This window comes from Amblyraja radiata, chromosome 45 (genome assembly GCF_010909765.2).
Source record: "Amblyraja radiata isolate CabotCenter1 chromosome 45, sAmbRad1.1.pri, whole genome shotgun sequence".
In the NCBI taxonomy this organism is placed as follows: Eukaryota; Metazoa; Chordata; class Chondrichthyes; order Rajiformes; family Rajidae; genus Amblyraja; species Amblyraja radiata.
Window position 1 is genome coordinate 13,627,223 of NC_046000.1, and position 16,196 is coordinate 13,643,418.

At 50.1% G+C, this 16,196-nt stretch overlaps 1 protein-coding gene across 1 annotated transcript in view; it reads left to right on the top strand.

The window, feature by feature from the left end:
- Positions 1-16,196, top strand: part of LOC116968464 (phosphofurin acidic cluster sorting protein 1-like) — a 48,584-nt gene that overhangs the window by 7,391 nt on the left and 24,997 nt on the right. The window contains exons 3-10 of the mRNA XM_033015229.1: positions 655-748; positions 3,135-3,215; positions 4,687-4,802; positions 5,447-5,573; positions 12,229-12,336; positions 13,760-13,866; positions 15,131-15,285; positions 15,450-15,560. Coding sequence (XP_032871120.1) covers positions 655-748; positions 3,135-3,215; positions 4,687-4,802; positions 5,447-5,573; positions 12,229-12,336; positions 13,760-13,866; positions 15,131-15,285; positions 15,450-15,560 — 899 coding nt within the window. The remainder of the gene's footprint in view (positions 1-654; positions 749-3,134; positions 3,216-4,686; positions 4,803-5,446; positions 5,574-12,228; positions 12,337-13,759; positions 13,867-15,130; positions 15,286-15,449; positions 15,561-16,196) is intronic.

Genomic DNA, 16,196 nt, shown 5'->3' on the forward strand with positions numbered 1-16,196 from the left:
CGGAGAAAACCCACGCGGTCACGGGGAGAACGTGCAAACTCCGCACAGGCAGCACCCGTAGTCAGGATCGATCCCGGGTCTCCGGCGCTGTGAGGCAGCAGCTCTACCACTGTGTACTGATCGCTGGTCAGCGCGGACTCAGTGGGCCGAAGGGCCTGTTTCTACGATGCATCTCGCTAGAATTTAGAAGATTGAGGGGGGATCTTATAGAAACGTACAAAATTCTTAAGGGGTTGGACAGGCTAGATGCAGGAAGATTGTTCCCGATGTTGGGGAAGTCCAGAACAAGAGGCCACACAGTTTAAGGATAAGGGGGAAATCTTTTAGGACCGAGATGAGGAAAACATTTTTCACACAGAGAGTGGTGAATCTGTGGAATTCTCTGCCGCAGAAGGTAGTTGAGGCCACAGTTCATTGGCTATATTTAAGAGGGAGTTAGATGTGGCCCTTGTGGCTAAAGGGATCAGGGGGTATGGAGAGAAGGCAGGGATGGGATACTGAGTTGGATGATCAGCCATGATCACATTGAATGGCGGTGCAGGCTCGAAGGGCCGAATGGCCTCTACTCCTGCACCTATTGTCTATGTTTCTCTAAAGTCCAGTTTTACGTTGACACTCTCTCTCTTCTCTCCCCCTCTCTCACCTTAACTGCAGGCCTTTCTTCGAGGGGATGTCTCAGTCGAGCTCCCAGACTGAGTTCGGGAGCCTGAACAGTAAAGGGAGTCTGAGCAAGGAGCTGGCCAGCCCGGTAGGTGTTTGCCCAGTGGTACAATGTTGTAATGGTTTCATGATCGAGTGTACGAAGGTACAGTGAGAAATACTTCTAGCTGAGCGAGACTATCCCCAGCACAGAAACACAATCACCACGGCCAGTGCAGAACAGTCAGAGAGGGGTGGGGCAGGGAGAGGGAGAGGGGTGGGGAGGGAGGGGTAGGGGGAGTGGTGGAAGAGGGACAGAGGGGTAGGGGGAAGGGGGAGGGGGTGGGGTAGAGAGGGAAGGGGGTGGGGAAGAGAGGGATGAGAGTGGGAGGAGGAGGGGGAGGAGAGGGAGAGGGGGAGGAGAGGGGTGGGGGAGGGGAGGAGAGGGATGGGGAGAGGGGTGGGGGAGAGAGGGGAGGAGGGAGATGGGGTAGGGGAGGGAGGGGGAAGAGTGGAGGGAGAGAGGTGGGGGGAGAGAAGTGGAAGTGTGGGTAGGGAGGGAGGGGTAGGGGGAGTGGTGGAAGAGGAACAGAGGGGTAGGGGTGGGAGTTAAGAGGGGAGGGGGAGAGAGGGGGGTGGGGGAGGGAGAGGGACACGGGTGGGGTAAGTGGAAGAGTGGGGAGGGGGGTAGGGGGAGAGGTGGAAGAGGGACAGAGGTATGGGGAAGGGGGCGGAGGGAGAGAGGGAAGGGGTTGGGGGAGAGAGGGAGGGGGTGCGAGGAGGAGGGTGAGGAGAGGGAGAGGGGTGGGGGAGGGGAGGAGAGAGATGGGGTACCACCTCCAGTTTAAATTCCATTTGGAATATTTTGGAGAACCAAGAAACCAAGAGCCCACGGAGTCCGTGTGAGGCCATTTTCACGTTCCCAGATGCAGGTGGCCACAAAGACACGTCGCAGCTGACACCTCCATTCTGGTAGACAAAAGTGCTGGAGAAACTCAGCGGGTGCAGCAGCATCTATGGAGCGAAGGAAATAGGCAACGTTTCGGCCCGAAACGTTGCCTATTTCCGGAAGGATTTCGGGCCCGAAACGTTGCCTATTTCCAGAAGGATTTCGGGCCCGAAACGTTGCCTATTTCCTTCGCTCCATAGATGCTGCTGCACCCGCTGAGTTTCTCCAGCACTTATGTCCACCTTCGATATTTCCAGCATCTGCAGTTCCTTCTTAAACGCCTCCATTCCGGTCGTCCCTCTCTCCGAGGGGGACAAGTCCTTGATTATGTCGGCCGCTGTTCCCCAAGCAACGTGACGTGTCGATGGATTGGATGGTGGGGAGTGTGGTCTGTGTGTGACGGACTGGGCTACATCTACAATGGTGGGGGGGGTGTGACTCGGCTTGTACTCGCTACAATGGTGGTGAGACTCGGCTTGTACTCGCTAGAATTTAGAAGATTGAGGGGGGATCTTATAGAAACTTACAAAATTCTTAAGGGGTTGGACAGGCTAGATGCAGGAAGATTGTTCCCGATGTTGGGGAAGTCCAGAACAAAGGGTCACACAGTTTAAGGATAAGGGGGAAGTCTTTTAGGACCGAGATGAGAATTTTTTTTTCACACAGAGTGGTGAATCTGTGGAATTCTCTGCCACAGAACGTAGTTGAGGCCACAGTTCATTGGCTATATTTAAGAGGGAGTTAGATGTGGCACTTGTGGCTAAAGGGATCAGGGGGTATGGAGAGAAGGCAGGGATGGGATACTGAGTTGGATGATCAGCATGGTCATATTGAATGGCGTTGCAGGCTCGAAGGGCCGAATGGCCTCCTCCTGCACCTATTTTCTATGTTTCTATGTGTGGTCTGTGTGATGGACTGGGCCACATCTACAATAGTCACAGTCATAGAGTGATACAGCATGGAAACGGGCCCTACGGCCCAACTTGCCCGCACCGGCCAACATGTCCCCACCTACACTAGTCCCACCCGCCTGCGTTTGGCCCATATCCCTCCAAACCTGTCCTATCCATGTACCTGTCTAACTGTTTCTTAAACGTTGGGATAGTCCCAGCCTCATCTACAATGGTGGGGAGTGTGGTGTGTGTGTGGGACTGGGCTACATCTACAATGATGGGGAGTGTGGTGTGTGTGTGGGACTGGGCTACATCTACAATGGTGGGGAGTGTGGTCTGTGTGTGATGGGACTGGGCTACATCTACAATGGTGGGGAGTGTGGTCTGTGTGTGGGACTGGGCTACATCTACAATGATGGGGAGTGTGGTGTGTGTGTGGGACTGGGCTACATCTACAATGGTGGGGAGTGTGGTCTGTGTGATGGGACTGGGCTACATCTACAATGGTGGGAGTGTGGTCTGTGTGTGGGACGGGGCCACATCCACGACTCTGTGATTTCCTGCGGTCGTGGGCAGAGTTGGAAGGTGGGAAGTCGGGGATGAGCTTGCCGGAACTAACACCTCCTTTTCCTTTGGCTTCCCGTCGCGACCAGCTGGAGGCGACGTCGAGCGAGAAAATCCGGACGTCTCGCTCCAAGGTCTCGGAGGACGTGGGATCGGAATCCGATATCCCGGTAAAGTATGTGGCTCCCCAGTGGAGGGGCCGCCTCGGCTCGGACCGTAGCCCTGCCCTCCCCCTCCTCCCTCCCCTCGCCAGACATCAGGAACACGGTAGACTTGCTGCCTCGCTGCGCCAGGGTGCTGTCTGTACGGAGTTTACAAGTCCACTCCGCCATTCAATCATGGCTGATCTATCTCTCCCTCCCGACCCCATTCTCCTGCCTTCTCCCCGTAACCCCTGACACCCGCACTAATCAAAGGTTCTTTATTAGTTACATACACCAGTTGGTGGAGTGGAATGTGGATTGCCATAGCAGCACATTAAATAATACAACATCATGGGAAACTGAAGAAAAGCAGTCATGTGTGGAGTGGAGATAAAAGGGAGTGTCTGTGACTGGAGACTAGAGACAGACAGAAGTGGACAAACTGGCTGAGAAGGTAGAAACATAGAAACATAGACAATAGGTGCAGGAGTAGAGGCCATTCGGCCCTTCGAGCCTGCACCGCCATTCAATATGACCATGGCTGATCATCCAACTCAGTATCCCATCCCTGCCTTCACTCCATACCCCCTGATCCCTTTAGCCACAAGGGCCACATCTAACTCCCTCTTAAATATAGCCAATGAACTGTGGCCTCAACTACCTTCTGTGGCAGAGAATTCCACAGATTCACCACTGTGTAAAAAAATGATTTTCTCATCTCGGTCCTAAAAGATTTCCCCCTTATCCTTAAATTGTGTGACACCTTGTTCTGGACTTCCCCAATATCGTGAACAACCTTCCTGCATCTAGCCTCTCCAACCCCCTAAGAATTTTGTAAGTTTCTATAAGATCCCCCCTCAATCTCCTAAATTCTAGCGAGTACAAGCCGAGTCTATCCAGTCTTTCTTCATATGAAAGTCCTGCCATCCCAGGAATCAGTCTGGTGAACCTTCTCTGTACTCCCTCTATGACAAGAATGTCTTTCCTCAGATTAGGAAACCAAAACTGTACGCAATACTCCAGTTGTGGTCTCACCAAGACCCTGTACAACTGCAGTAGAACCTCCCTGCTCCTATACTCAAAGTATAAACTTCGAAATTCGAACACACACACACACAAAGTAGAACTTCGAACAGCTCACACAAAGTGTTTACTCTAGCGAAACAGGCCCTTCGGCCCACTGAGTCCATGCCGACCATCGATGACCCATTCACACCAGTTCTACCCCCACACTAGGGCCAATTAACCTACAAACCCGCACGTCTTTGGAGTGTGGGAGGAAACCGGAGCGCCCGGAGAAAACCCACGCAGGTCATGGGGGGAACGTACAAACTCTGCACAGACAGCACCCGTAGTCAGGATTGAACCCGGGTCTCTGGCGCTGTGAGGCAGCAGCTCTACCCGCTGCCCACTGTGCCGCCCTCTCCTCTCTGTGTCCCAGCGAGTGATGATGGAGAGAGAGGGTGCGTGCCGGCTCACTGTTGCGTTGTTCCCCTAGGAATTGGTGGAGCAGGAGTCGCTCGGGGAACTCAATCCCCCGGCATCGAACCCCGAGAAAACCAAACCACTGACCAAGAGCAGCAAGTCCGACACTCAGATCTTTGCTTCACCCAGGTGAGGGGGGCACCTTGTGCAGGGCACATTGACTAGCGACGGGTATCACGCACACACACTCACCCTCACTGGGGGACAGGATGCACATGCACACCGCGACTCGCACACCCACACACACACACACACACACTCACAGACACACTCACTGATCCAAACTGGGGGACAGGCCACACATACACACTCACACACACACACTCACTCTCACACACTCATGGACACACTCACAGACACAGACACACACACTCACTCTCACACACACACGCATGGACACTCACAGACACCCACACCTCACACACACACACAGACATTGCCCCTCACTGAAGGACGGGACACACACACACACACACACACACACACACACACACTCACTCTCACACACACACGCATGGACACTCTCACAGACACCCACACCTCACACACACACACAGACATTGCCCCTCACTGAAGGACGGGACACATACACACGCACACACACACACACACACGCACACACACAGACACACGCACGCAGACACACGCACGCACACACATACACACACACACGGACACACACACGCACACACACACAAACACACACACACACAGACACACACACACGTACACACAGACACACACTGACGTGACCCTGTGCCATGTGTTCCCAGTAAAGTTGAGGCTGCCCACACTCCGAAGCACAGGAGGACTCCATTGAAGGACCGGCAGGTGTCTCGGGCACAGAACGAGAGGGCCAACAGCTCTGACAGCGAGAGGTCGCCGGAGCTCAGCATCCAGGTGACGGGGGGGGGGAGGTTCTGCCATCCTGCGTGTCCGTAGGGTTCATTGCCCACGGCTTGTCATCTCTCCTCACAGCCTTTTGTCATTAGATTGTAAAACAAAGCAGCATATATATATATATATATGTGTGTATCTCTAATGCACGTGTATATTTATGTATATACTAGACCAAGTGCAGACCCGTTGGGTCTGTTTCCCCAACGCGCGTTTGGGGGGGGGTCACACTAACCACCTGGGTCTGCCATTCAATGTGATCACAGCTGATCATCCCCAATCAGTACCCCGTTCCTGCCTTCTCCCATATCCCCTAATTCCGCTATCTTTAAGAGCCATATCTATATGTGTGTAAGAAAAAACTGCAGGTGATGGTTTAAATACATAGAAACATAGAAAATAAGTGCAGGAGTAGGCCATTCGGCCCTTCGAGCCTGCACCGTCATTCAATATGATCATGGCTGATCATCCAACTCAGTATCCTGTACCTGCCTTCTCTCCATACCCCCTGATCCCTTTAGCCACAAGGGCCACATCTAACTCCCTCTTAAATATAGCCAATGAACTGTGTGGCCTCAACTACCTTCTGTGGCAGAGAATTCCACAGATTCACCACTCTCTGTGTAAAAAATGATTTTCTCATCTCGGTCCTAAAAGACTTTCCTCTTATCCTTAAACTGTGTGACCCCTTGTTCTGGACTTCCCCAACATCGGGAACAATCTTCCTGCATCTAGCCTGTCCAACCCCTTAAGAATTTTGTACGTTTCTATAAGATCCCCCCTCAATCTCCTAAATTCTAGCGAGAGCCCTATCTAGCTCCCTATATAATCTAAATCTCTCCACCTCTGCCTATCCTTAGCCCCACGTCCCCCTCCCTTTTCATCTGTGCTTGAATTGCCTCATATTGTGTTTTGTATTGAATTCTGTCTTTAATTTGTGTACTAGTCATGTCTCTACTATTTATTTCATTCCGCTTACATGTTTTTCCTCTACTTGCTAAATTTATGTAAGGTGTCCTTGAGACTCTTGAAAGGCGCCCATAAATAAAATTTATTATTATTATTATAATATATATATATATATATATATATATGTGTGTGTGTAAGAACGAGCCCTATCTATATGTGTGTAAGAAAAAACTGCAGGTGATGGTTTAAATCGAAGGTAGACACAAAATGCTGGGAGTATCTCAGCAGGTGAGGCAGCATCTATGGAGAGAAGGAATGGGTGACGTTTCGGGTCGAGACCCTTCTTCAGACTTCTCTCCAGAGATGCTGCCTCACCCGCTGAGTTGCTCCAGTCCAGCATTTTGTGTCTAAACCTTTGATTTTACTTCGGAGTCACGTGAGTGACTACGTGAAGAACCCGCTTCCAACGCATGCGTGTCATATCGCTACACGCATTGCACGAGTCAACAGAAGGGTGGAGGACATCCCCCAGTAACGGGAGAAGGAAAAAAGGACCAGCAAAAGGCAGGTAAGGACTCTGCATTTTTATTCACAGAAAAATGGACAGAGTGAAAAGGAAGCGGTCTGCAAAAAAGCTGCCCGAGAAACGCGTTGGAAACGTGGATGAACGGCAGAGACAGCAGCCGTCGGCTCTAGAGGCCTCGGTAGAGGAAACAGCTGTGCCAGAAATCATTCTGGCACCGACGAAACTTACTCACCGGCCGGGAGGCAAAGTTCAAACAAAAACTCACCATCTAGCAGAGCCCGACTTGGAGCAGCAGCGGGCGACCAGCCCGTATCAATATCGGACCAGGGCTGAACGGGTGCGGCAGACGGAACAAACCCACTATGAGTGGCTGCATACGGAGCAGCCAGGAGAAACGGCTGACCGGGAACAGACGTGGACCGACAGTCAGGACCGGTGTGGCCAGCGGCGGGACGAGGAAAGCCCGCAAACCAGCACCCGTGAGTACCGGGGACGGGAACAGCTGGGATACAGAGAAGAGCAGCACACTGCTGAAAGGCTGCAGGAATGGGAGCAGCCAAAAATAGCAAGTGCAGCTCACCGTCTAAAGGAGCTGCTGGAGGAGCTCCTTCACAGTGGCAGTCCCATGAATGTGGAGACTAGCCACAGTGGGCAGACAAGCCCCATATGGGTACCCCGTGAGGGACCCCCTGAAATCTCGACCTCTTCGGAGGAGAGTGGGCAGGACCCTGATGGGCCAGACCCTGATCACACAGCTTCCCATGATCCTGAATCTGCAGAAAAACATACACTGCTGGACATGGTGGCTGATTACTTCAAACCAAGTCAAACAGGGGCAGACTTGGATTCCAGGATGGCAGCCAGTATTAACTACATGTCTGGCCATCAACTCCAACAACAAATATTCACAGAGACACTGGCCAGACATCTGCCACCTGGTAACTGTGATGTATTACAAATCCCCAGTGTCAACCAATGCATTTGGAAGCATATGGGGAAGGAAATCAGGAACCATGATCTCAAAATCCAGAAAGCCTTAAAGGGGCTTACGGCAGGGATCACAGCTTACATCCGCACCCTGGACAAAACAGAGCAAACTAAAGGCCACCAAGACGCACTAGCCCTGTTCTGTAATGTACAATATGAGCTGAATAGCATGCGGAGGGCGGCTATTCAGCCAGCACTGGATCCTAAATATGCAACAATTTGCAAACAAAGAGCCGTTAAAACCCCAACCCTTTTGTTTGGGGAAGCCAAGACACTGCGGCTCATCAAAACCAGCGCAAAGGCTTATTTTGGATCACGGTACCAGCCACATGGAAGACCGAAAAGTGTGGCTTATATCAGTGGCAGTGCCAGAACCCAATATAACCCGCAGCAGCCTTCTTTTAGGGTATGGCCAGGGACGGCCACCCTGGAAGATGCGGAAGCCTAAACCTCCAGTACAACCACGAACACGAATAAAAACAAAACCCCCTCTTTTCAAAAAACAAAGAAAATAATACAACCACCAGTAACCATGGAGGTAGGTGGGTGGGGTTCTTTTGTAAAAAAGGGACCCACGACGGTGGGAGGGAGGTTGCAATACTACAGTGACGAATGGTGTAAAATCACTACAGACTCGTATGTTCTAAGCAGTATTCAGGGTTATCTGATAGAATTTACTCATCCCAATAACCCTCCAGTACAACATACACCAGAAAGGCATTTCGTCCTTACAAAAACCGAACAATCTAAAGCCCACATGGAGCTACAACGATTGTATACAAAAGGTGTGATTGAGCATACTACTCATGAACAATTAAAATTTGTATCACACATATTTATTAGAAATAAAAAAGATGGCGGTTGCAGGATTATCATTGACCTTTCAACCCTAAACACATTCGTTCAATATGTTCATTTTAAGATGGATACCTTTATCACTGCTAAAGAATTAGTATCAGCTGGTTTCTATATGACAAGCATTGACTTAAAAGATGCATACTATACAGTACCCATCAGAGGGGAACACAGACGGTAGTTAAGTGTAAATTGATACCAGAAACGAATATGGATTATCTAGGATTCACCATTAACACGGTCAATATGTTAGTAACTTTACCAATAAATAAAGCCGCAGCCCTACAGGAGGATTGCAGCGAGCTTCTTAACACCAACAGACCCTCCATTAGACGGGTAGGCCGGATAATTGGGAAGATTGTGGCTTCATTCCCGGCCACACATTTTGGGCCATTACATTATCAAAATTTGCAAAGAGCAAAAATTAGAGCACTCAAATTTAACAAAGGTCATTTTGATAGACCTATGGAGCTGCCTACGGAAGCTATAATTGAACTACAGTGGTGGGAACATAGCATTAGGTATTGCTCCAACCCCATCATTATTGACAACTCGTCTATGGTATTACAAAATGGTGTATCCAAAGAAACATTTGGATATCGGCAACATACCTACCAGGTAAGCTAAATTCAGTGGCAGACACCAGGTCACGCAAATTTAATGAAAACACGGAATGGATGTTAAATAAAAATGTATTTGCTGAAATTACAGCAAAATATGGTAGACCAGATATTGATATTTTTGCGTCCAGGTTGAATCACCAATTACCAAGGTATGTGTCCTGGGAACCAGACCCTGGGGCAGAAGCTACAGATGCTTTCTCACTGCATTGGGGGAAATGGCGTTTTTTATGCTTTTCCCCCATTCTGCATCATCAATCGGGTACAAAGGAAAATTCAACAATATTCGGCATCTGGGATTCTCATAGTACCCGATTGGCCTACTCAACCGTGGTATTCGGTCATACAGGGGATGGTGTTAGAACCATGTTCCATTATTGGACATAGCCCGAATTTATTAATTCATCCAGTAACTGGAGGGGGGCAGTCACCCATGCCATAAGACTATGGATTTGTTGATTTGTAGAGTCTGAAAGACCCACTACACGGCATGGGGCTGTCAGACAGGACGATGAATCTCATCACATCCGCACAAAGACTGTCAACACGGAAGCAGTACCTCGGACACATCAAGAAATGGGGCATATACTGCTTTGACAACAACCTAGACCAAAGGGCCAAGAACATTCCGGCCGTATTGGAATTCTTAACAAACCTCCATTATGATAAACGATTGGGCTACAGTGCCATCAATAGTGCCAGAAGTGCACTCTCCAATTACCTATCACAAGGAACGGAGCGGCACACGGTGGGAACGCACCCCCTGGTAACAAAACTTATGAGGGGCATATTCAATGCAAATCCCCCTAAAACCAGGTACTCCAAAATCTGGGATGTGGGTGTCGTTTTAAACATGCTGAGGAGCTGGTCGCCCATAAACAGCATTATCACTGCAGAAACTGACCATGAAGATGGTTATGCTCATGGCGTTAGTTACTGCACAACGAGTCCAGTCATTAAGCAAACTGAGCCTGGACTCCTTGATCATTTCACGAGAGAAACTGGTGTTTGTCATACATGAGTTAATAAAACAAACAGACCAGGTTCATCGGGTCAAGTGATTGAATTTATGGCATATCCATATGACGAACGTCTGTGTATAGCAAGACATATCCAATTATACATGGAATATACTAAGAGCATTCGAGGTCAGGAAATGGCTTTGTTAATTTTCTTACAAGAAACCGCACAAAAGGGTCACGACCCAAACTATCTCAAGGTGGCTCAAATGTGTCCTAAAGATGGCAGGAATAGACACTAATGGTTTTAAATCTCATTCCACCAGGGCTGCAGCAACATCCGCAGCAAAAATTCTGAGGTACCCACGGACCAAATCCTCAGAATAGCAGGATGGTCATCCGAAAGGACTTTCCAAAGGTTTTATAATAAACCAGTTTTGGAGCCATCATCATTTTCGGAAAGCATTTTAAGTTCAATATTATAATTTGCCCGAAGGGTTACAGGGCTATGATTTCAATTAATAAATGTATTTTCTCGTTATATCACACAAGTCTTTGTATAAGTGTGTCTAAAATTGCTAATGATACTCTCTCCCGATACCCAAGGCAGTTGTGAAGCATGGACTCGTTCCACGGCATGAGGTCACAGAGCTTTGAAATCTTCACGTAGTCACTCACGTGACTCCGAAGTAAAATAGTAAGATTAAACGAGAACTTACCAGTTTGAAGTTTGATCTGTATTTTATGAGGAGGAACGTTGAGGGAATACGTGCCCTCCGCTCCCACCCTCCTATGATCATATCAAAACTGGTATCTCTTGGATAATCTTACTATGTTAGGTCATTATAGTTTCTGTGACCTCACACCGCTGCTTTGAAGAATGACACGCATGCGTTGGAAGCGGGTTCTTCACGTATTCCCTCAACGTTCCTCCTCATAAAATACAGATCAAACTTCAAACTGGTAAGTTCTCGTTTAATCTTACTATTTTATCCAGTATCTGCAGTTTTTTCTCGCATGTTTTTTTCGCTGATAGGATAGCGCGCAGAAAAAACCTCGTTACAGGTTCTTGGTTTCTTGGTCCTCCAAAATATTCCAACTGGAATTTAAACTGGAGGTGGTGGAGGGAGGGCTTAAGCCAGAAAGGGTTAGTGGGAAGAAAGAGCTACTTTAAATTTAGTTGCGTGTTCAAGAAGGAACTGCAGATGCTGGAAAATCGTAGGTAGACAAAAAATGCTGGAGAAACTCAGCGGGTGCAGCAGCATCTATGGAGCGAAGGAAATAGGCAACGTTTCGGGCCCGAAATCCTTCTGGAAATAGGCAACGTTTCGGGCCCGAAATCCTTCTGGAAATAGGCAACGTTTCGGGCCCGAAATCCTTCTGGAAATAGGCAACGTTTCGGGCCGAAACCCTTCTGGGTTTCGGCCCGAAACGTTACCTAATTCCTTCGCTCCATAGATGCTGCTGCACCCGCTGAGTTCCTCCAGCATTTTTGTCTACCTTAAATTTAGTTGCATCTGGTTGGGTAACTATAGTTGGGTGGAGATTATTCCATGCTTTAATTGTGCGGGGGAAGAACGAATTGCTGTACACATCTGTCTTTGTAGCTGGGATCACAAATTGGATCGAATGCCCTCGTCTGCTCCTAATTGGTTTGGGTTTGGTGTAGGTCTTGTAATCTATGTCGAGCTGACCATTTAACATTTTGTAAAAACAGGTCAAACGGTGAGCTTCACGTGTGTCTGTCTTGGAGAGGGTTCCTTCCACCCCAGGTGACAATAATGATCTGAACTAATCCACAGGTTCCCCGTAAGGTGGTGTATGACCAGCTGAACCAGATCCTCTTGGCTTCGGAGAGCAGCGTTCCCGAGACGGTGATCATGGTCTGCACTGTGGACTGGCAGGGACAGGTACGCACGCACAGGTGTGGGGGCGACAGGTACACACGGGGGGCAGCTACACATTCTCCCCCTCCCTCCTCACGACCTCTCCCTCTGCCATTTTCTCTCCTCTCCCTCTCCTCTCTCTCACTTTCCCTCCTCCCCTCTCTCTGTCACTCTCACCTGTCCCCCCCCCCACACTCCCTATAACTCTTCCCTCACTCCCTCTCTCACTCTCTCCTCTACCACACTCTCTCTCTCTCTCACACACATTCTGTGTCTAATTCTCTCTCACCTCCAGCTTTCTCCTCCTCTCTCGCACCCACAGTGAGCCCCTCTCCCCATGTCCAGCTCTGCTCTCTCTCCCTCTCTCTCTCACCCTCAGTTATACCCCTGTCCCACGGTACGAGTTCATTCAAAGAGCTCTCCCGAGTTTAAAAAAAAAATCAAACTCGTGGAGAATGAACGTAGCGGGTACGTCGGAGCTCGGGGACGTCTCTTAGCGGCTCGTAACGCTAACGGCAGGTACTCGGGGAAGATTCGATAACGGCAGGTAAGCACGGGAAGACTCGTGAAGATTTTTCAACATGTTGAAAAATGTCCTCGTGAGCCCCGAGTACCGACGAGCGGCCATTACCGTAAATCTCCGAGATCAAATCAGGGCAAACTCGGGAGAACTCTTGGAATGAACTCGTACCGTGGGACAGGGGTTTAACTCTCTCTCTCCTTCTCCCCATGTCCCTCTCTCTCTCTCTCTCTCTCTCCCTCACACCCTGTAACACTCTGTAGCTCCCCTTCCCCTCGCTCACAATATAACAATATAACAATGACAGCACGGAAACAGGCCATCTCGGCCCTTCTAGTCCGTGCCGAACACTTATTCTCCCCTAGTCCCATCTACCTGCACTCATACCATAACCCTCCATTCCTTTCCCGTCCATATAACTATCCAATTTATTTTTAAATGATAAAATCGAACCTGCCTCCACCACTTCCACTGGAAGCTCATTCCACACAGCTACCACTCTCTGAGTAAAGAAGTTCCCCCTCATGTTACCCCTAAACTTCTGTCCCTTAATTCTCAAGACATGTCCCCTTGTTTGAATCTTCCCTACTCTCAGTGGGAAAAGCTTATCCACGTCAACTCTGTCTATCCCTCTCATCATTTTAAAGACCTCTATCAAGTCCCCCCTTAACCTTCTGCGCTCCAAAGAATAAAGCCCTAACTTGTTCAACCTTTCTCTGTAACTTAGTTGCTGAAACCCAGGCAACATTCTAGTAAATCTCCTCTGTACTCTCTCTATTTTGTTGACATCCTTCCTATAATTAGGCGACCAGAATTGTACACCATTGCACACCCACGGTAACTCTTGTTCTCCCCCCTTCCCCTTGTCTCTCCTGCTCTCGCACCCTCTGTAACTCTCCCTGTGTCTCTCCCCCTCTCCCTCCACAGTACGTGTCTGAGCTGCTGCTGGAACAGAAGAAGGCCGTTGTGTGTACCTGCTCCATGATCGAGGTGCAGACTTCACTCTCCGCCCTCCTCACCAGGATCCAGCGCTAGTGAGTGTGTGTCCCCATCCCCCCCCCCCCCCCGTCCCCATCCCCATCCCCCCCGCCCCCACAGCCCCCTGTAGCGTAGAGATCTTGTCCCCACCAGCATGAGGAGGGATTTTAAAATCACTGCGACCACTGTTCCCCCTGTAATGGAGGGAGATGACAATAGACATAAACAATAGGTGCAGGAGTAGAGGCCATTCGGCCCTTCGAGCCAGTACCAGCACCGCCATTCAATGTGATCATCCCCAATCAGTACCCCGTTCCTGCCTTCTCCCCATATCCCCCTGACTCTCTCGCTATCTTTAAGAGCCCTATCTAGCTCTCTCTTGAAAGAATTCTCTCCAGAGAACCGGCCTCCACCGCCCGCCGAGGCAGAGAATCCCACACTCACCACTCTCTCTGAGAAAAAGTGTTTCCTCGTCTCCGTTCTAAATGGCTTACCACTTATTCTTAAACTGTGTGTGTGTGGCCCCTGGTTCTGGACCCCCCCCAACATCGGGAACATGTTTCCTGCCTCTAGCGTGTCCCAAGCCCTCAACAATCTTATATGTTTCAATGAGATATCCTCTCATCCTTCTAAGCTCCAGAGTGTACAAGCCCAGCCGCTCCATTCTCTCAGCATATGACAGTCCCGCCATCCCGGGAATTAACCTTGTAAACCTACGCTGCACTCCCTCAATAGCAAGAATTAGATCCTTCCTCAAATTAGGTGCGAGGATGGGCCAGGATGGGGGAGGGGGGGAGAAGAGTGGGATGAAGGCGGGGAGGGGGGGAGTGTCGGGGGAGGGGGGGGGGGGTGTTAGAGGAAGAGGGAAGGAGGGGGGGGTGATGGGCAGGGGAGATGGAGGGAGGAGAGATGCGATTGGGAAGAAATCTTTAAGAAAGAACTGCAGATGCTGGTAAAATCGAAGGTAGACACAAAATACTGGAGTAACTCAGCGGGTGAGTAACTTCAGGGTCTCGACCCGAAACGTCGCCAATTCCTTCTCTCCATAGATGCTGCCTCGCCCGCTGAGTTTCTCCAGCATTTTGTGTCCACTTGTGCATGGGACACTGCGGGGGGGAGGTTGGAAGGGTCGGGGAGAGGAGCTGATAGGTTGGGGGGAGGGGAGCTGAGGGGGGGGGGGGAGGAATGTATGTGGGAGGGGGGAGAGAAGCTGAGGGGGGGGAGGGATGTATGTGGGGGGGAGGGGTCTGGGCTGGAGTCAGCCACTGCTTCGTTACCTCTCACCGCTGACCCTCTCTTCCTCCCTCCCCCCCCCCTCAGCTGTAACTGCAACGCCCAGATGCCGCGTCCGGTGAAGGTGGCGGCGGTGGGCGGGCAGAGCTACCTTGCCGCCGTGCTGCGCTTCTTCGTGGAGCAGCTCGCCAACAAGACGTCCGACTGGCTCACCTACCTGCGTTTCCTGGTCGTGCCCCTGGGTGAGAGAGAGCCCTTCCCTCTCTCCCCCGTCCCCCCCCCCAGTCCACCATCCCCCCTCCTCATCCATCACCCATCCCCCCCTCCCCTCCCCATCCCCCCCTCCCCCATCACCCCTCCCCCCTGTACAATCCTCATTCTTCTTCCCTTCTCTGTTCTGGGTCAGGGCTTCACCCGGTGGCCAAGTACATGGCATCTCTGGACAGCAAGTACAGCACGCTCTTCCTTGACTCTGCCTGGAGTGAGCTGTTCAGCAGGACCGAGCCTCCCAGCGCAGGTAGGATGTCAATGATTCATTGCTGCTTTCTTGCCACGCACATGTGCAAAACTGTGAAATTCTCTTTCGAGTCGCCAGATTGGGATAAATGTATGAATGAATAAGTTATCAAGAAGGAACTGTGCAGATGCTGGAAAATCGAAGGTAGACAAAAATGCTGGAGAAACTCAGCGGGTGCAGCAGCGTCTATGGAGCGAAGGAAATAGGCAACGTTTCGGGCTGATAGGGGGGTGGCGGGGAGAAGGAAAGAAAAAGGAGGAGGAGGAGCCCGAGGGCTGAGGAAGGGGAGGAGACAGCAAGGGCTAACAAAATTGGGAGAATTCAATGTTCATGCCCGCAGGATGCAGACTCCCCAAGCGGAATATGAATTATCCCTAATGAATAAGTTTACTGGCCAAGTATTCACATACAGCACAACAGTAAATGAGTCCCTGGTGAGATAAGAGTTTACAGTCCTTATGGCCTGTGGGAAGAAACTCTGTCTCATCCTCACGCTGTATCTCTGAACTAAAACTAAACTCAAGTCAAGTCACATTTATTTATATAGCACATTTAAGAAACAACTCTCGTTGGCCAAAGTGCTTTACATTTGTTATAAAAATAGTATAGACAAACAAACTCCATACATATATACAT